Source organism: Archocentrus centrarchus, chromosome 13 (assembly GCF_007364275.1).
Source record: "Archocentrus centrarchus isolate MPI-CPG fArcCen1 chromosome 13, fArcCen1, whole genome shotgun sequence".
In the NCBI taxonomy this organism is placed as follows: domain Eukaryota; kingdom Metazoa; phylum Chordata; class Actinopteri; order Cichliformes; family Cichlidae; genus Archocentrus; species Archocentrus centrarchus.
In genome coordinates this window covers 43,018,890-43,039,665 of record NC_044358.1, presented here as the reverse complement: position 1 = coordinate 43,039,665, position 20,776 = coordinate 43,018,890, and the positions used below count along the sequence as shown (strand labels likewise).

The 20,776-nt window shown below is 42.4% G+C and overlaps 1 protein-coding gene across 3 annotated transcripts in view; it reads left to right on the top strand.

Moving 5' to 3' along the window:
- Positions 1-20,776, top strand: part of LOC115791198 (alpha-2-macroglobulin-like) — a 58,453-nt gene that overhangs the window by 33,126 nt on the left and 4,551 nt on the right. For 2 of the 3 annotated variants that reach the window (XM_030745336.1, XM_030745338.1), the window contains 15 exons: positions 3,218-3,363; positions 3,597-3,746; positions 4,508-4,639; positions 8,850-8,937; positions 9,031-9,172; positions 9,468-9,693; positions 10,111-10,237; positions 11,018-11,139; positions 11,226-11,277; positions 12,317-12,400; positions 12,735-12,911; positions 12,995-13,070; positions 18,902-19,058; positions 19,171-19,245; positions 20,561-20,723. In XM_030745336.1, coding sequence (XP_030601196.1) covers positions 3,218-3,363; positions 3,597-3,746; positions 4,508-4,639; positions 8,850-8,937; positions 9,031-9,172; positions 9,468-9,693; positions 10,111-10,237; positions 11,018-11,139; positions 11,226-11,277; positions 12,317-12,400; positions 12,735-12,911; positions 12,995-13,070; positions 18,902-19,058; positions 19,171-19,245; positions 20,561-20,723 — 1,917 coding nt within the window. The remainder of the gene's footprint in view (positions 1-3,217; positions 3,364-3,596; positions 3,747-4,507; positions 4,640-8,849; positions 8,938-9,030; positions 9,173-9,467; positions 9,694-10,110; positions 10,238-11,017; positions 11,140-11,225; positions 11,278-12,316; positions 12,401-12,734; positions 12,912-12,994; positions 13,071-18,901; positions 19,059-19,170; positions 19,246-20,560; positions 20,724-20,776) is intronic. The other variant, XM_030745337.1, reaches the window with a different exon arrangement.

The window sequence follows — 20,776 nt, the reverse complement described above, 5'->3', positions numbered from 1 at the left end:
CCGAACCTCATTATATATTATTGTAATAATATAAAATAGTACATGAGAATACAAATGTTATTCCAATCTAAATTTTAATTCTAATCAATGCACTCAGCTTGAATCTGTTCTGTAGGACACAAACTGTGAAAGTTACTTTAAACACAGCTCTATTCTCTGTGTCCTCCATAGTAGAGGGTGACTGTGTCTCCACCTAAACACCAACATGAGGATACTCAGGGGTTACAGTGGGATTCAGAAGGTGGATCAGCTGTAGTGGCTCTGCATGGGGAGAAGAATCACAGCTTTCTATTGTGAGCTGCAGTAAATGATGCTGGTGTGCAGGCTGTGATCAGCTGACCTGCTGCTGCTCTGAGGTTTACTGCTCTGTGTGGATGAACTGAAGTCACAAAGATGTAACCCAGTATTTCACAGCTATCTGCTGATCTCCATCCCCTACACTGACAGCATACAGGCTGTAGAAATGTTGGATTCAGTGAATGAATCTCAGCATCGGCAGCTTTGATTCAAACTCATCTCTGCTGCACTGATGTAACCTGTAACTCTGACCATGAACACAAACACTGTACTCCAGTCCAACACAGAGCTTTACTGTAAATACAGTACAACAAACTAATCTATTTATTAAACACTAAACTGCAGCATTTTCATAGAATCTTTGAATTACACAAAGTCAGCATACTTCAGTTTGTTTTCCAGTCCTTACCTTTAAATCTAACCTCTCTTCTTCCTCTCCTGTCCTCTTTCTCCATCTCTGAGTGAACTTCTCTCTCTTTGCTCTCCCTGAAATACAGCAGCTCTTCTTTTAGCTAGCAGACACACTGTGTGACAAACTGCACACACTTTGTGTGTTTGCTGATATTTGTTGAGCATTTAGAAACGTTGCATTTACCTGCCACATGTTACTCCTTTCATGCTCGCTCCTCTTCAGTAGCGCTAGCTAAGCTGTTTATGTGCCGCAGTGCAACTTACGGACTCGGTCCGGCCCGATTATAGCACTATAAATGATACATTACTTATATGGGTTTGCGTATTTAATCCCTTTGTACGAGATAAGCCCCGATGATGGAGGATACGCAGTACGATTGTCTCTTATATGTTATTATTCCTCCATTTAGGCTCAGTGTCATGTCCTGGGCCGGTGGCCCAGTGTTTTATGTTTTCTTGGTATGGTTTCCGTTTTCTCAGGTTGTTTTGTTATCTGTTAGAGTTGCCCTCAGTTATTTCTAGTCCCTCGTGTCTCTCTGTATTCTGTTTGCGTCTCTGTTCCCTTGTCATACTTCCTGTTTTATTTTGATATTCGTCCAGCCCCTGTCTGTTGTATTCAGTTTTGCTTCCCTCTGGTCTCGTCTTAGTTATCAGTGTCACCTGTGTTCCCACCTGTTTCCTCTTCCCTCATCAGCCCTTCTGTGTATTTAAGTCCTGCGTTTTCTATGCCTGTTGTCGTTGACGTTATTGTGCCTGCGTGTGATGTTGTGTGCCCGTGTGTTCCCTGTGCTCCCTGTGCTCCCTGTGTTCCCTGTGCTCCCTGTGTCTGCCCGTCGTCTCCCTTCCACGGTTTTTGTATTTGTTTTTTCCCTGCTTAAATAAATCCCTTTTCAGTGATGTTTACCTCTGGTGTCCTGCGTGTTTGCCCTTCCTCGCCCATTTCCTTCCCGGCCATGACACTCAGATCGTTTTATGTTTGAAGGCGCACTGACCGGAAATGCAAACTTCTCTCTGACGTTAAAAGTAACGAGTCTGTTTGAAAATGTAAGAAGTAGAAAGTACAGATACTTGCGTAAAAATGTAGGGAGTAAAAGTAAAAAGTAGTCAGAAAAATAAATACTTAAGTAAAGTACAGATACCTGAAAAATCTACTTAAGTACAGTAACGAAGTATTTGTACTTCGTTACTTCCCACCTCTGGATTTTATATTTCATGTAAAGAAATAAGTAAGTACTTTAAACACAGAAAAGTCTTGCTCAACATAAATAAATTATGCAAATAGTTGCCTTAATTTTATTATGTGGATAGGGCAGGATATTTTTATCAGTGTAGGAGGAGCAGGTATCAGGTGCAAGAGTGATTGTTTCATGCAAGACTGCAGAGTGTAACTTGCGTTTCATGTCAACAACCACTGCAGGAAAACATTCAGAAATGCCTCCATAAAGCAACAAAGCAAAGCTCATAACGGAGGAATTTGTTCAATTTGTTGTGCTTGATGACCAACATCTTTTTGTTATGGAAAATGTTGTTTTCCAATCCTTAATGGAGCATTTGGAGCCAAGCAACATGCTGCCAAGCTGGCATTCCTTCTCAAAGCAAGCTGTCCCTAAAAGCTGTCCATAAACAAGCTGTCACCACCATTGCATAAACAAGTATGCAATGGGGGTGGCTGTAGCTCAGGAGGTAGAGCAGGTCACCTACAAATTGGAACGTTGGCAGTTTGATTCCTGGCTGCTGCTTGCCAACGTATCCTTGGGCAAGACACTGAACCCCAAGTTGCTCTCTGATGCAAGCATTGGAGTATGAATGTGTGTGAATGTTAGACAATAAAAGCACTGTGAATGGGTGAATGTAAACATGTTGTACGGTATAAGCACTTTTAGTACTCAGAGTAGAAAAATGCTACATAAGAACTAGTCCATTTACCACTCTCCTCCACCATTGCCACATTTGAGATTTGCTGCACAATGAATCATGGGATTTGGTAGGCCAAGAAGGAAACACCAGACCAATCCTTCAACTCCAGGGAAAAGTAGAACACATTTGTTGACTGCATTTGGAGGAGCCTACAAATTTGGACAGACTTTGACACTTTGCTGTGACATGATCAGCCCACAAATGTAGCCTTCATAGGTTGCAGCCCCTGAATTTGGACACAGCTTATGTTTTGGTCCATCCAATGCCACCAGGCTGCACCTGAGACTGTCCAGGAGGTCAGTGATGCCCTGGTCCAGATCTGGAAGATGATCCCTCAGAACACCATCCGTCATTTCATTAGGAGCATACCCATTCATTAGGAGTGTTGTCAGGCATGCATACAAGCACATGGGGGCCATTTAAACTTTGGAATTGCTGCAATGAAATTTCTGCAAAATGGACTAGCCTGCAGCATAATTTTTTTCATTTTGATTTTGAGTGTTGAATGAAAACCCTTTTTTTTCATCTGCGATAGCAAGGTTAACAGAAAATCAGAATAGTAGCATTTTTTTTCCTTTTTTGTTTGTTTCAGTGAATGAGGGTGAAGTGTCCTTTAAGTTGAGAGTGTGTCCTGAGATGGCACCAGACATCCAGATTGTTGCTTATGCTGTACTCCCCAGCAAGAATGTGATTGCTGACAGCTCTGACTTCTCCACTGAGAAATGCTTTAGTCACAAGGTATGTGGAGTAAACTGTAGTGTTAGATATACTTATCAGTGCACATTAGGTTAAAGCATGTCCATTTTTATAAAACCACAACACACAACAAACAAACTTCAAACAATCCAAGTGGCACAGGCTGAACTCCAAAAAACACATTAAAACTAATTCAGGGTTTCTGTGTTATCAAGGTCTAAACTTTTAAAACCATTTAAGTTTAGATGGTATAATGTATATTTTTCATATGTTAGGTGTCACTGGAGTTCAGATCTTCTTCAGGTGTCCCAGGAGAAAAAAACAACCTGCAGGTGACGGCCCTGCCGCACTCTCTGTGTGGGGTGAAAGCCATCGACAAGAGCGTCCTCATCAAGGCGCCAGGAACCATTTTGGATGCAGACAAGGTAACTGCTGATATCAACCACAGTCTACAGCAGGGGTGTCCAAACTTGCGGCCCACGGGCCGCTTCCGGCCCCGCCCACTTCTGGTTCGCGAATTGATGTCAAAAATAACATACAATTTGGCCCATTAAGTTACTTTTTGACATTTCGCCTTACCCTCCAATTAAGAGGGTTAAGCGAAATGTCAACATCTGTCATAGCAATATTGAAACACACATATTTTAGAAATATGTCAAGCTTGTTTATAACCAAAATTTTGAATATTTAGTAGACAAATAAGAAAATGAGTTCAAGTTTTTATACTAAGGTGCCGGCACATTGGCCTTCTCTGAGAAGTCAGAAATTAATCAATCACTACAATTTTTCTATTCAGAAAAAGTGGAAAGTGTTAAACCTGCATCTTGATAACAAATTAATAATAATGTGGTTTATTTTTTCAGCTTTTTTGTAAATTAGAAAATGCATGGATAACAAAACTAAATATTTTTTATGCATTAAAATATCATTTTCATTAAAGAGCTTACACATACTGGTGGATTAACCATTACCGAAACAAAAAATATTTTGTTAATTACCAATACTATTGCATGGCTGTGGCATGAACCTTATGCTGATTTGTACTCTGATAAATATATTAAGCACTGTAAATGCTATGTGTTTCATCACAAGTGTGGATCTTAAATCTGATTTTCTCAGTTGTCAGAACTTTTTATGACAAAAACTATTTGGAAATGTATATCTGAACCATATCTTTATTTTTCAGATATTTCGCCTGCTACCTGTCAGGAAAGCATATATCCCACATAACATTCAAGAGCCTAGTGTATGCTTGAATGTGAGAACAAGAAGATACATTTCACCATTACCTGATAAAGATGCCTACATAATTTTCAAGGTATTATATAAATATTTTCCATACCTTGTTGTACATAGATGTAGCTTTTGGATCTGGAAAGTGAAGCCAATACAGAGGTGGCTCAAACCTCAACTCTTTCAAATGGTCCACAGAGGGCAAGTCTTCTGTTAACAAACGAAAGGGAAAAGAAAAACAACATAGTTTGTAAGTCTATAGGAAACAACTGTCCTGCTAACTTCATCTATCAGCTTCTTACAAACTTTGTGTATAAGAAGCTATTTCCCTCCCCTAAACAGGTTGTCCCTTCCTGAGCCTGGTTCGTGGTTCATGTTCCGAGAGAAAAAAAGGACTCAATGTGGTCACTGCAAATAAATAGTTTCCAGAGTTTATTTTTGCACAGTATTCATGGATGAAGCAACAATAGCAGGGCAAGGCAGGCGACACACAAAAAATCCATAGTTCACAAAATCCATGGGTTGAGCAGGCTCGGCTCTGCACAAAACAAGAATTAATTCCTCACAAAGAAAGTCATTCATAAAGGTTAGCAAGACAGAGCCGACAGAGATACCTTGCTGATGAGTGCTCGTGAAAAACAGGTGAATAATGAGCAACTTCACACACGTGTGTAAACTGCCACAGTGAGTCACAGATATGAGGGGTGGATAAAGATCCTCCTTGACATGTGACACGCCCACAGCAAAACAACAGAAAACACATAAAAGATACCCAGGCCTTGCTCATAGGGGTCACCAGATTGTTTAGGTTTTCTCTGTATTATTTTAGGGTCTTTACCTTACATTATAGCATATATTGAGGTAGCTATTGTTGTGATTTGTTGCTATATAAATAAAACTCAATTGAAAGGAACTTAGACCCCTATGTAAATGGCAACAAGGAAACTGTTTACCTTACCCGGGATAGGGTTATCGGGGCCCCACCCTGGAGCCAGGCCTGGGGAAGGAGAGCGTCTGGTGGCTGGTCATTAGCCTGTGGTGCTCTGCCCAGTGCAGCCTGAAGAGATGACAATGGCCCGCCCTCCTGTAGGCCCACTACTTGCAGTAGACATCATAGGGGTCGGGTGCAGTGTGTGCCGGGCGGTGGCCAGTGGCGGAGGCCCTGGCAGACCGATCCCCAGTTATCGACATGGAATTGGAACATGGAATGTGACCTCTCTGGTGGGGAACAAGCCTTAGCTAGTGTGAGAGGTTGAGAGATACTAGCTAAATATAGTTGGGCTCACCTCAACACATGGCCTGGACTCTGTAACCAGTCTCCTGGAGAGGGGCTGGACTCTGTTCCAGTCTGGATTTGAGCCCAGTGAGAGGTGGAGAGCTGGGGTGGGTATTCTTGGATCCCCCAGCTTGCCACCTGTACGTCAGAGTTTTCACCGGTAGACAAGAGGGTGGCTTCCCTGCGCCTTCAGGCTGGGGAACAGGTCCTGACTGTTTGTGCTTATGTGCCAAATGACAGTTCAGAGTACCCACCCTTTTTGGAGTCGCAGGGCAGGGTGCTCAAGGGTGCTCCATCCGGTGAATCCATTGTCCTGCAGGGGGACTTCAACCCTCATGTTGGCAATGAGAGATCTTCAACTCCCACCTCCAGCAGAACTTTAACAGCATTCCGAGGGAGGCTGAGGACATTGAGTCTGAATGGACCATTTTCCACACCTCCATTGTTGAAGCTGATGCTCAGAGCTGTGGCTGCATGGTTGTTGGTGCCTGTCGTGGTGGTAATCCCCGAACCAGATGGTGGTCACTGGAGGTGAAGGGAGCCATCAAGCTGAAGTCTTATCGGGCTTGGTTAGCCTGTGGGACGCAGCTCGGGCAGTGGCCAAAGCAAAACCTAGGGTGTGGGAGGAGTTTGGTGAAGACATAGAAAAAGACTTTTGGACAGCATAGAAGCAATTCTGGTCAGCCAATAATCAGCTCAGGAGGGAAAAGCAGTGCTCTACGCACATGGTCTACAGTGCGGGTGAGGCACTGTTGACTTCAACTGAGCCTATAGTCAGGCGGTGGAAGGAATACTTCAAGGACCTCCTTAATCCCTCTGACATGCCTCCTGTAGTGGAAGCAGAGTCTGGGGATGAGAGGGATTATTTGCCCATCACTGGGGGTGAGGTCACTGAGGTGGTTAAAGAACTCCTTGGTGGCAGGGCCCCTGGGGTGGACGAGATTCGCCCTGAGTTCCTGATGGCTCTGGATGTTGTAGGGCTGTCTTGGTTGACACACCTCTGCAACATCACGTGGAGATCTGGGGTGGTGCCACTGTACTGGCAGACCTGGGTGGTGGTCCCCATGTTCAAGAAGGGAGACTGGTGGGTGTGCTCCAACTTTTGGGGGATCACACTCCTCAACCTCCCCCCGGTAAGGTCTATGTTAGTGTGCTGGAAAGGAGAGTAGGTCTGTTGGTCAAACCCTGGATTCAAGAGGAACAATGCGGTTTTCCTCCTGATCGTAGAACGCTGGACCAGCTGTTTATCCTCTCGAGGGTGTTCCAGTGTGCGTGGAAGTTTGCCCAACCAGTCTATGTTTGCTTCGTAGACTTGGAGAAGGCATTTGACCTTGTTCCTCAGGGAATCCTGTAGGAGGTCCTGTGGGAGTATGGGGTATCTGGGCTGTTGTTACAGGCCATTCAGTCCCTGTACAACTGCAGTGAGAGCTTGGTCCGTATAGCCAGCAATAAGTTGGACTCGTTTTCCTGTGGGTGTTGGACTCCACCAGGGCTACCCTTTGTCAATGACTCTGTTCATAATTGTTATGGACAGAATTTCTAGGCGTAGCCATGTGGTGGAAGGCTTCTGCCTTGGTGGCCTCAGAATCTCGTCTATGCTTTTTGCAGATGATGCGGTCCTGCTGGCTTCATCAGGTGGTGGCCTTCAGCTCACAGTGGAATAGTTTGCAGCCTAGTGTGAAGCGGCTGGTATGAGAATCAGCACCTCTAAGTCTGAGGCCATGGTCCTCAGCCAGAAAAGGGTGGAGTGCCCTCTCCAGCTCAGGGCTGAGTTCCTACCCCAGGTGGAGGAGTTCAAGTATCTCAGGTTCTTGTTCACGAGTGACGGGAGAGCAAAACAAAACTTCAACAGATGGATCCAGGCTGCGTCTGCAGTCATGTATTCCTTGTACACCTCAGATTTTCAGTATAACGCAGGAGACTGAATACAGAGAACTGGTAGACCGCTTTGTAGAGTGGTGTGGAAACAACCATATCCTTCTGAATGTTAGTAAGATGAAGGAGATGGTAGTGGATTTTAGGAAGACAACTACTGCACCAAATACTATATCCATCTTGGGAGAAGAGGTGGAGGTGGTCTCATTGGCAAACTTGAAAATGGTGTTTGAGGAGTGGATGTGGCACAGTCGTACGTGTAGAGGTCATACAGGAGTGGGCTCAGCACACAGCCATGGGGGGAGCCAGTGCTGAGTGTCAGGGTAGAGGAGCAGAGCTGACTTACCTTAACAAATGGTAAATGGACTAGTTCTTGTATATCTAAATGAGTACTCAAAGTGCTTATCCAACACGTTTCACTCCCCATTCATACAAGCACTTCCATATGAATCTAAGTGCTTTTTACTTTCTAACATACACTCACATTCATACTCCAACGCCTGTGTCAGAGAGCAGCTTGGGGTTCAGTAGCTTGCCCAAGGATAATTTGGCATGCAGCCTGGAGCAGGCAGGAATAGAACCTGCTCTATCTCCTGAGCCACAGCCACCCCTTAAGCCACCTGGTGTTCCTGGAGAGTGAAAGGTTGGTGGCTGGGGGACTGGCAGGGCACCAGGGGTGTGGCTGGTCTGGATGACTTGAAGCGGGTGAAAAAGTGGTTGAGTTCATCCACTAACAAGGCATCTGCTTTGACAGCTGCTGATCAGTTGTCTTTGTAGCTCCTCAGATGCTGGATGCCGTGCTACATCCACCAAAAGTTGTCATTCTCTAGGTGCAACACCACTTTGCTCCTGTACTCCTCCTTAGGAGCCTTAATGACTCTCTTGAGGTCAGACCTAGCTGTACTATACAGACCTCTGTCACCTGAATTGAAGGCAGGGTTCCGGTCCCTCAAAAATTCCTTCACCTTTGAGATCATTCAGGGTTTTGATTAGGATATATCTTCAGAAAGGAACAAATCCACCAGGATGCAGAAGCACCAGAAAAACAGGCAACATAAAATGATAAATACATATTGGCCACCAATAAATATAATGGTCTCTGTTGCTTTAGCTGCAGTTAACTCTATTATGTTTGTGTGTCTAGAATGCAGGACTGAAGATGGCAACAAACCTGCTGATCCGAATTCCCTCATGTGTGAGATTCCAGGGAAGAGATTACCATCACAATCTTGGTGACATTGAGAGTCAGGGCAGGGTGACATTTTATTTTGTTTTGTTTTCAAGTGCCAAATGATAAAATGATTCTGATTAATTTTTTTCTTTAGTTTTGGAGGTAACCTACTTTTCTAGACTGTATACACCACAAATGAGCTTGGACACAAATGCACCTGATCTACCTGTAGCACCTATAGAAACTGTCCGTACTTTCTTCCCGGAGACTTGGATATGGGACTTGGTGGAAGTTGGGTATGTCTTTTTTTTATTGTTTGTTTGTTTTCAAGGTCATTTTCTGGTCATGAAATGGGGAAATTAGTTGGTGTATGTATAGAGCTGTTTATGGATCCATGGACATGTGAAAAACAATGCTTATGAAAATCAGTTTTCACAGGTGATTGTGTTAGTGAAAAGTGTGTTTGTGAATTCTACTCTGAATTCTGAATGACAACAGTGAAAACAGTGACTCATTAGCACAAAGTTTCTGTTGGCTTTTCTGAGTAATGTAGGCATGACAGTGAGCATTTTTGTAAATCTGCTGATTTAGAGAGTCTGGATCAAAGGATGTGCCCCTCATCATCCCAGACACTATCACCACCTGGGAGACGGAGGCTTTCTGTTTGTCCTCTCAGGGATTTGGTTTGGCTCCTCCTCAAGAAGTTAAGGTCTTCCAGCCCTTCTTCCTCGAGCTCACAATGCCCTACTCCATCATCCGTGGGGAGCACTTTGAACTGAAGGCAACAGTCTTCAACTACCTGACCAACTGCATCATGGTAATTAATGATGATATGGATTTCGCAATGCTATATTCTATATTTAATGGAATTTATGGTTAACTTTTAATTTGTCCTTAACTGCATTTTGTCACTCCTAGTGTCTCCATAGTGTTGTTAGCACTTCATACATTACCTTAACAAACGAGAGCACCCTGTTTTGATAGAAATCCCTTGGAGGTTGGAAAAGCACCTGCTGTAAAAAATCTGTCTAATCAAAACATGTGCCATTACCCTCTGTAGCGACCTCTTGTGAATAAGGGAGCAGCTGAAACTAGCTTTCCTGTTTGTCACACCTGGCCTGACATTGTTTTAGCTGAATATGTCTGTCCTTACAGAGTAACAAGAAAACACTGACCTCCTGTTTGACTTAGAAACTAAATTCCGTTTCATTGTGCTGTTTTGTTCCTTTTACAGGTCACTGTCTCTCCTACACCTTCCTCAGATTATACCCTCACCCCCCTCTCTGGTGACCAGTATACATCCTGTTTGTGCGCCAACAAGCGCAAGACCGTCAGCTGGACCATGACCCCAACAACTTTAGGTGAGGGTCTGGCTTTGCTTAGAGCAGGGATCCTCAAATCCAGGCCTCGAGGTCCGGTGTCCTGCAGGTTTTAGATGTGTCCCTGATCCAACACACCAGAATCAAATGGCTGAATTACCTCTTCAGTATGCAGTCAAGTTCTCCAGAGTCCTGCTAATGACTTCTATATTTGGCTCAGGTGGGTTGAAGCAGAGACACATCTAAAACCTGCAGGACACCGGACCTTAAGGCCTGGATGTGAGGATTCCTGGGTTAGAGGATGTCAGGGTGGAGGCACCATGTCCCACATACCCCAATACATTGCTTTTCAGGCCTCATTTACATGAGAATGCTTTTAGTGGAAACAGTGTTTTTGAAGAGTAACACATTCACATGGAAATGTTTCAAAAACAAACTCTGTTTACACAGACATGCAAAAGATGCTGAAAATGCTATAGTTCCCATGCCAGGCCACACGGTGTGGGTATAGGAGTTGCAACCACAGTGCACATGTGCCAATACCCCCATTTTCAAAAAGTATTATTTTCAGCCATTCACAGAGAAGCAGAGCATTTCAAAAATGCGTCACTCTGGAACCCATTTTCAAAAAGTAACATTTTCAGGCAGTTCTCGTGAAAACGGGAGGCCAAAATGCATCAAAACTTTACCGTTTTCTTCTGAAAACCTTCTCATGTAAAAAAGGGGGCTTCTACATAACCAGTAAGGTTATCTCATTAGCATTATTTTAAAGTAGAACAATTTAAAGGATTGAGAAATATGATATTTGTTGTTCTTTTTTAGGAGTTGTAAATGTGACTGTGTCTGCTGAGGCAGTGCATTCCCATGTTTCATGCGATAATGAGGTTGTGAGGGTACCAGAGAGAGGTCGCATTGATGTGGTCACAAAATCCCTGAGAGTAAAGGTTGGTGAGATAAACACAAGATGACAAAGATTCTGCATTTGTTTTTTGTTTTGTTTTTTCACATGAAAGTGAAACTGTAACTTCAGGCTGAAGGGACTGAGATGACAAAGACGTCCAACTGGCTGCTTTACCCAAAAGGTCAGTGTGGTTTCCATCAGATACTGCAATCAAATATTTAAAAAAAAAAGGTTATAAATATGTTGCATTCACAATAATATCTCACAAACTTAAAATGGGATTTGGCAGGTGTGTTGTGTTCCGTTTTGTTTCCCATGTCCCATTAGTGTCATTTTGATCACCAGTGTTCCCAGCTGTCTCCACCCTCTCATTATCCCTTTTGTATTTAAGCCCTGAGTTTTCCTCTCCCACCTGCCATACTCAACTGTCAGGTTTCTAGTATTTAGTTTCTACACAGTGCCTGCCTCACAGTTTTACATGACAGAAGGCCGTGACCCATCATGGACTCTATTTTTATCTCTAAGGAATGTTAGGAGACAATCTGAAAAAACTGCTTTCCGTGGATTATAAAGGCTACAGATGAGCACAAAAGACTCTGGCAACTGGCTTTCTGTTGTGGACATATTTCTTCCTCGTCTTGGCTGCTCATATGTCCCAACACTGCATCTCTGGCTCACTCAGTCATTAAGCTAAGGAAAAGTCTTCAGTCTTCCCACTGCCTTCATAGACAGTGGCCTCTTGCCATACCACCTGAGGGTCTTCGCCACCAACTACCAGGATTCTTCTGTCCACGCTACTGGCCATGTGGCCGGCCTCCTGATCCTCATTGTCAACACCACCGGCCACATGGACGGCCTCTTAAACTGTTCAGGGGAGGGACTCTATCTTTGTCCATCTAAAATTTGGTTAGGAAAGTCTTAAGAAGTTGGTGTTACTTCCTTTTCAAAACTGTCAGTATCCAAATGATGTTTTCCTTGGTGGCATTTTATGTTTTGCCATGAAGTACAGTATGAAATTACTGTAATGCGATTCTTCCTGTCTAACCATCCTCCTACAAAGTAGGAGCCTATTGGCAATTATTCTGGCATGAGCTGGAGTTTGTTAAATACATGACCTGTTAGAAGTTATACAATGACCACCTGCTCATTTTAAATTGTTTCAGTGCTGACCTCCTGATTAAGCTTCTCTCTGTACGGTGATTGTTTTTGTCTGTGCACAGGAGACACACTAACAGAGGAAACAGAGATACAACTACCTGAGAATGTGATTAAAGGATCTGCTCGCGCTTTTGTATCAGTTCTGGGTAAATATGTTGATTTCATTTAAATGAGTTTAGATCTAGCCAAAAAGAAATATAGCAAGTTTACACATTCTCAAACAGGGCAATGGTAAATGAATAGCAAACAGGACTGGTGGCATCTTTGCCTGATTTTGACATTTCATGATTTAATTTCAGACTCCATCATTTTCACAAACTTTAAAACGTAAATTCTGGTAACAAAGTACAAATAACTATAAATAAGTATAAACACTGCTTCTGCATTACCTGCTGTATTTTTCTAAATGTTTAATCTATTTGCAGTAAAAGTTTGGGTAAGTTATATGTTGTGTTGTAGTGAATCAGTGTTTTTGATCAGGTGACATCCTCGGCCGTGCTCTGAAGAACCTGGATGGACTGCTGCAGATGCCGTATGGATGTGGAGAGCAGAACATGGCTCTTCTAGCCCCCAACATCTACATCCTCCAGTACCTGAAAGGTACACAGCAGCTCACCCCAGCAATCATGGAAAAAGCTGCCAACTTCCTGACCAGCGGTGAGTCTGTTAGTTTCTTAATGGGGCTAAATGCAAATATAACATCTGTGATTTGAAACAGTCGCGTTATTTTCCTGTTATAGGATACCAAAGACAGCTGAACTACAAAAGTAATGAAGGTGCTTACACCACATTTGGAAGAGGACCAGGAAACACATGGTGAGAATGATACTCACCTTCATATTCAATTTTCCTCAGAAACCAGACCTAACATCGGCTGTAGTGGTTCAGCATTGGGGAAAAGAATCACAGCTCACAATAATTTCTATTGTGAGCTCCAGCAGATTTTCTTTGTGTGGCTGAGACCAGCTGACAGGTGATGCTGCTGCTTTTGGTGAATTCACAGAACTGATTTCACCAAGATGTAAACAGAAGTTTCACAAACTCTTGGCTGATTCCACCCTCTACATTGACAGAATACAGTTGGTTTAAAGGTTGAATTCAGTGAATGAATCTAAGCATCATATTATCCATAACTGGAAATTTTGAGTTACTTGTCTCAAAATTTTGCATTAATAAGTCAAAATTTTGACTTAACTCTGAATTATGAAGCTCTGTGGAAATGGTCATTTCCTTATTTTATTCCTCCTTTATTTATTTTTTTTTTTCTTTAGTTGCAGAAACAAGCTTCCATATGACTCTGACCATGAACAGCACAACCACTGTGAGCCAGTCCAACACAGAGTTTTACCACAGTACAGCAAGATAACCTGGTTATCCAGCACTAAACTTAGGGTAGCTCATTTTGTTTTGAAGGATGGTTCATGATATAAAAACATAATTTTCACATCCACAGATCCAATACCTGATTAAAAATGAGAAATGCTTAAAAGATGCCACAAATTCAGTTTCTCAAGCCATCTGTCATGGGCCTGTGGTTCAATGTGTTATGTTCCTTTTTGCGTAGTTCTGTTTTGCTGTACTTTTCGGGTTGTGTTCCTTAGTTTTCTTACAGTTTAGTTTCTCAGTTTTTGTTGCTAAGTATTGTCTTTGGTTTTAGTTATTTGTATGTTATTCTGATTTCCCTGTGTTCTTGTCTTGTGTTTTTTGTGCTCCTCTGTGTATCTGCCCCATGTGTTCTTGTGTGCCGTTGTCTGTTATCCCTCCTGTGTTGAGTCTTTGGTGTTTGTGTTTCAGGTGTCTGTGTCTTCCCCATTTAGTTGCTTCCCCATCTTAGGTCAGCCTATGTGTTGTAGTTGGGTTCTGTTTAGTTATATTTAGATTCCCTCTGTGTGTCAGTCTCCCTAGGTGTCTAGTCTGCATGTAACATGTTAAGTTACTTCCTGTTTTATTTTGACAGTCTCATGCTCCCTGTTCTTATTTAGTTTTGCTTCCCCTGGTCTCATTCTGTAATCATGTTCAGCTGTCATGTTTCACAATATGAAATTACATACTATAACTTCCCATAATATATAGATCTAATATCTGATTTAAAAACCTCTCTTCATCATCTCCCATTCTCAATCTTATATCTTTGTCCATCGCTGAGTAAAGTTATCTCCCCCTTGTTCTTGCTCTTCTTCGCATACGCATGTACATGAGTACTAGTGACAAAACTTTGACCCAGGAAAGTCTCGTCTTCACACAACATTTGGCCAGTTTGTTTTTCAAGGGACCATTCATAGCATTCCCCCTTTGGAGACATGGTCTGACCCATGACTCTATTTAGCAAACCAAGGAAAGGCAGACAAAGGTTTTTTGTCTGAAGAAAACCATCCACGAGGTGTGTAAGTACACTTAGCTCAAAGACGATGTGCCTCCAGAGTAGCAAAGGATTAAATCTCTGAAACCGAGATTAAGAGGTTGTGAATCAAGCAAAGAAGCAGAGCCAACATGGTTGACACGATCAGGAGATCTGTGAAAGGAGCCATAAAGAATGGTATGTAGGTACTGTAGGAGCTCTGGGCACCACAGCCTTGTTGACAGCTTGTAAATCTTGAACCAAACACCACTCAGTGGGTTGTCCATGATTCCTGATTTTCCTTCACAGGAAACAGAGGTGTGCAAACAGGAGAAGAAAGACATGAAACAATAACTCCAGTAGCCAGTAAGGAGTTAAACACTGGTGTTATGCCAGCAACAGCCTCTGGTTTGAGAGGATACTGTTTTTGACAAGGGCGAAAAGAAGATTTTGGTGTGATGACAACAGGTTCACAATCCTTAATAAGGCCTACATCATACTTTGAATTTGCCCACACATCTTTTGGAATTTGTGCTAAAGCAGAATCTGGGATTTGAGAATTTGATGTGGGCGGAGATGTGCTCAACAGAATTACTGAATCCGACAAAAGCACAACTTTGTATGCACCACAGAAGGCGTATTTTTTTTGTAACATGAAATTCAAGGCGACCACAAAATGTGGTAATCATTAGTTGGTCAGAAGCGCGCAAGCTTCGCATGACGAATTTGCCCACTTCTGCCCAACTCATCTCAGACGATTTTGATAGTGAGGTGTGAGGAGCAGAACTGGGTCTCCAATAGCATTTTTGTTGTGCCGGCGTGAGACAAACCTGTAAAGCAGAAGTGTTACTGTTCCAGAAAAGACAAAACAAAGTAAGTTTATCAGACAGAAATCCATACCACATCTCCTCAAAGTCCGGTGAGGGTCCTCACTGAAATGAGCAGCAAAATGTAGCCCACCAGGAGGCATAAAATCAAAATTTAGGATTCACCAGATTATGTAATTCAATTCAATTTTATTTATATAGCGCCAAATCACAACAAACTGTCGCCTCAAGGCGCTTTGTATTGTGGGTAAAGACCCTACATGTTAGATGTTATTAGATGTACTTCATCTAATAATTTTTGGGGAAAATGAGCTCTGGTTCAGTTTCCACTGGTAGATATAATCAGACAAAGTTGGACTAAATTTTACTCCTGAAAGCTAATTTTAGACACTAAAAGAATGGGTGTACAGTTGTCCTGACTCTGTTTTGCCAGAGCTTGGCACTGCAAAACTTCTTTAACTGTATTCCCAGATGCGGAAACTTAAATTAAACAGATAATGCATATTCACGGAAATTAACCAAAAAAGAAAAATTTCCCCATTTACAATTCAATTCAGAATAGGCATTTTCTTATACAATTCTGATGCAACTGTACATCAGTGCATTGAAATAATGCATTATAGGAAGCCTGCTGAGCAGGGTGTGTGTGTGTGTGTGTGTGTGTGTTAGGTGCCATACGTCAGTAATGGGTGTGAGTTTGTGTGTGTGTGTGTGTGATGGTGATATCTCACTTCCCTTTTCTGCTGATCAGGCAACTCGCCTTCATCTGACTTGTCTGGAGTCCTCTCCGATCAGTGTGACACAGTCTGGTTAGTCCGTTCCCTTCACCAGTCATGGGCATTCATTTCGCCAATGACCCGTCAGGCCACAGTTGTAACAACTGTCATCTCTGACAGCACATCCGAGAAAAGCCACCGCACTCTTTCCTCATCCACGTCCTCTCCCACGGGCAACACTTTGCCCAGTAGCGACTGCTGAATACAGAGTCAATGTTGCTTTCCTTTGTCAGCATCTTATTTGTCCCTTTTTCTTTTTCTTCCTCTGATTAACCATCTCCTCCGCATATTGCACATGAAGCTCAGTTCAGTGTGACGGCTGTCACACTTCAGGCCTCTGCTCTGAGCGGCCTATCTGGTCTGTCTCCATACAGAAGAGAGCAGTGTTGAGGGCTCTTCTGAGGTGGAGCTGTTCTGCTTGTCTGCAGGTTGTAGTGCAGCAGCAGCTCAATGAAGAGGTGGAGGTGATGGGTCCCGTGTTTGTCGACGATGATTCTGGTCCAGACGATGTCTGATCGGAGGGCAGGAGTCCAGATCTGGGTCAGAGAGTTTCAGCGCTTATAAATTTGCCTGCAAAAGGGCATAGGGAGATGAGGTATCACAAGTAACAACATATGGAGGTGGGCCCAAAACCGCCACTCCATTAATTAGGGCATCAGCTGTTCTGCCGCTCAAAACTCCACTAAGATCTCGCTCTCCGCCGAGTTCTTTAACTATTAATTTTCTACTCCTACGTTCCCATCTCCATTTTCCCAAACACTCAAACATTTCATTTGTCTTTCATATTCAACCATTTTACATGTTAATTTACATATTGCAACCATTCTAATCCATATTTCTTCTTTATCTCATTTGCATATGGCACTGTCAGGAGGAGGATTGACATCACTGCCCTGGGATCCCATTTTTTTTCACAGTGAGATGTCTCGCACAGGTTTTCTTCTTTCTACGTGTATGAAAACAGAGAAAAAGAACACGTTCGAGGAGGCCTAATCACCTTAGGTTAAATAACACAATTTGTTTTTAACCTCTTTTACACGCGACCCAGTCTGCGTGCCACCCGCTCGCCGACGAGTGTTACCTGGTGATTCCCAACCTCAGGATAAACAACCCAAGTTTGTTTAACCTTTTCCACACGCAGCCAACCTGCGTGCCACCTGCTCGCCCTTTTAGGCAGACTCCCAACGTCTATTCAACTCCGACAGTGACAGATACAATTTTAATTTACCTTTTACATCAAATTTATCTTTTACCCCAATTTCTATTTGAAATTATTTGGAATCTTTCTCACCCGATACGTGTTACGGCCGTGCCTCTAAGGCAGGGTCGTTGAATCCAGGCGGCTATCCAACAAAGGAGTAGATTTGAGTTCCTCCGTAATTTGCAAATGCAGGAGGACTGAAGCTTTTATTTTTTTCCTTCAGCCTGATCAAAGACTCATCCCTCAATTCCTTCGTGAAAAAGCTCACTGGATCCTGCCGACAATCGCCAAAATTGTTGTGGAAATTTATTTATCAAATGAGAGAGACAAGATTCCTTTACATGGTTTATCACTCGTACGAGGAGAAGTCGCCCCATACCTCCAGAGGGGCATGAGTGAATTCTGAATCTTACACAGAAACACAATGTACTTATATCCTTTTCACCCCCCCTGTTCTCCCCCTCCTTAACCCAACCATAAACAAGAGGAGATCCTCCCCCAGTTACATGTCCCTACAGGAAAAGAGACCAACCAAAAGGACAATAAAACTAACGAATGTGACCCCCATTAACACAGAGGAAGGGTGTGTGTAGGTTACAGATAAGGGAATGGTCATCTGGACAGTTTTTACAACCTACAGGTCACTTCATGTTCACACACTCCCTAATTGAACAACATATAAGAGGTTAAAGTAAAATTTTCCATCACACTGGGAAATGCAATAGCTGTACATTTAGCTAGACACACTGTGTGACAACTCACACAGTTTGTGTATTGTCTGATATTTGTTGAGCAGTTAGAATTGTTGCATTTAAAATTACCCAACACTTAATAAACATTGCTATCGTTATGCTCTTCTGCAGTGCTACAGTAGCTAGATGCTGAAGTACTGCAACCACAACTTCCTCTGTACTTGTTCCACTGCATTTTAACCCCTGAGTACTGCGCTGTAAATGATGCACAAATTACATGGTTCTGCCTTTTTCATCTCTTTGTGTGTGATAAGCCCCAGTGATGTTATTTTGTGTTACTGTTCCCTTTATTTAGGTACAAATTAGTTTGATGTTCGAAAATGCACATTGATGTGAAATAAAAACTTCAATCAATTGCGATAAGCATAAAGTAAGGAGCCTGCTTTAAAAAGTGAGGAGTAGAAAGTACAAAATTGAGTTAAATAAGTGCTCAAGTAAAGTACAGGTACCTGAAAATTCGACTTAAGTACAGTAATGAAGCGTCTGTCTTTGTTACTTCCCATTTCTTTCAGAAACAAAACATTTATTTACACTGAGGTTGTGGTATGTTGGTGATATTTACTCCTTAAATATCACATCTGATTTTTCAGAAGTTCTTGACAGTGATCCCATGCATAAACTAACACAAACAGGTTCACTTAAAAAAAAAAAAAAAAAAATGTGGAAATAAACTTACCTCATCACTGTAAGACTGTTAAGCATTTTGAAATCATTTTGAAACATGATTATTTTTTGTTTGCTTTGTTTTGTCAGGCTGACTGCTTTTGTGATGAGAAGTTTTGCCAAAGCTCAGTCTTTCATCTACATTGATCCCACAAAGATTGAAGAGTCTAAGACGTGGCTGGAAAGTAAACAACAAGAAAATGGCTGCTTTGAAAAGTCAGGAAAACTCTTCAACAACAGAATGAAGGTGAGTCTGTACTTCAACTGAAAGACATTCACAGTCATTTGGATAGTAACACAGATTCTGTCTGCAGAGAAATTCTGACAGCATCTATAAATAACTTGGTTTCACTCACCAGGGTGGTGTGTCTGATGAAGTGACTCTCAGTGTGTACATCACTGCTGCCTTCCTGGAAATGAATGTATCCCAAAATGTGAGTAAAACCAAGTGATGTGATGCCACTTGAACTTATTTGAACTTTATTCAATAAAATAAAAAATAGATATAAAAACAAGTTTCCCAAAATTGTCCAATTGTCATGGTCATCAGCTTGCAAAAAAATCTTGGCTGCTCATTTACACAAAGTTCTTTTACTTTCTGAAATGTCATGTTTGTTGGACAAAAAAAAAACAAAGAAACAAAAAAAAAACCCGAACATATTGAACTTGCAGATTCAAATTTAGCTTTAGTTATTTCTTGGTGGGCTTCCTACTATTCAGACATCCATTTCAGTTTCATCTTTCAGACCAATGGTCCACATTATGTTCAAGAACTCTTTGATATTCAGAGTTGAATCCATGACTGCAAGTAGTCCCAAACCATGACATATCCACACCTGTACTTATAGTCTATGTGAGGCACTTCTGAAAAGTTGTCTCCATCGCTCCATCTTCTTCTAAGTATCCAATTCAGCACCATGGGGGGCATTGGATCCTATCCCAGGTGACAGGTAGGACGAGAGGCAGGGTACACCCTGGGCAGGTCGCCAGTCTCTCATAAGGCTAACACAACAACCATTTTACTCCCATTCCCACCTATGGGCAATTCAGAATCACCGATTAACATAACGCCACTAACCAGATGTCTTTGGACTGTGGGAGGAAGCCGGAGTACCTAGGGAGAACCCACACAGACGCATCCAGAACATGCAAACGCCACCCAGAATGGCCCCAGATACATGGTGGATTTTAACCCAGGACCTTCTTGCTGTGAGGCAAGAAGGTCCTGTTCCTTCATGCTGCCACAGCTGTCTTCAGTTTGCACCAAACTCTTTTTTTTTCCAGTGCATCTACCATGAAGATGAATTTTATGTAATTTCTAGCTCATTGTTATTGACAATTGTTACTGAAAATGAGGAAGATGTAGATAATGTAGATGATTTTAGTGATTTATTTCAAATAATTTTTAGTTCTTTATAAAACTCTTTTAAGCTTAATGAGCCCTTACAACTTTATTCTAAAGGCCTGGTGGAACCTAGTCCCCAGAGATGGTACCCTCCAACATTTTACACAGTGACTTTAAGAAGGCTGGGAATAAACAATAGACAGGACCCTTTCCCTCACTTGAAGATGCTGTGAAACAACCATCTCATCCACCTGAGAAAAACACAAAATACAGGCAGCAAACCAGGGTAAGCGGTGATGATATACCCACCCCTGCTATGCCATCTCTTTCTGAGGGCAACTCCAGATTGGATCAGCACCTCTGCTTATTTTTTCTTCTCAGTGATCTTCTTTGATCTCTTAAAGGATCCTGTGGTGAACAAGAGCCTGGCTTGTCTCAAGAAGTCCATCAGTGACCTCAGCAACACCTACACTACAGCTCTGCTGGCGTACGTCTTCACCCTGGCAGGAGACATGGAGACCCGTGCTCACCTTCTGCAGCACTTAGACACAGTTGCAGTGAAGGAAGGTGAGACATCCACTTGCAGGAAATAATTCAGGCTTTATTACCACAAATGTAAC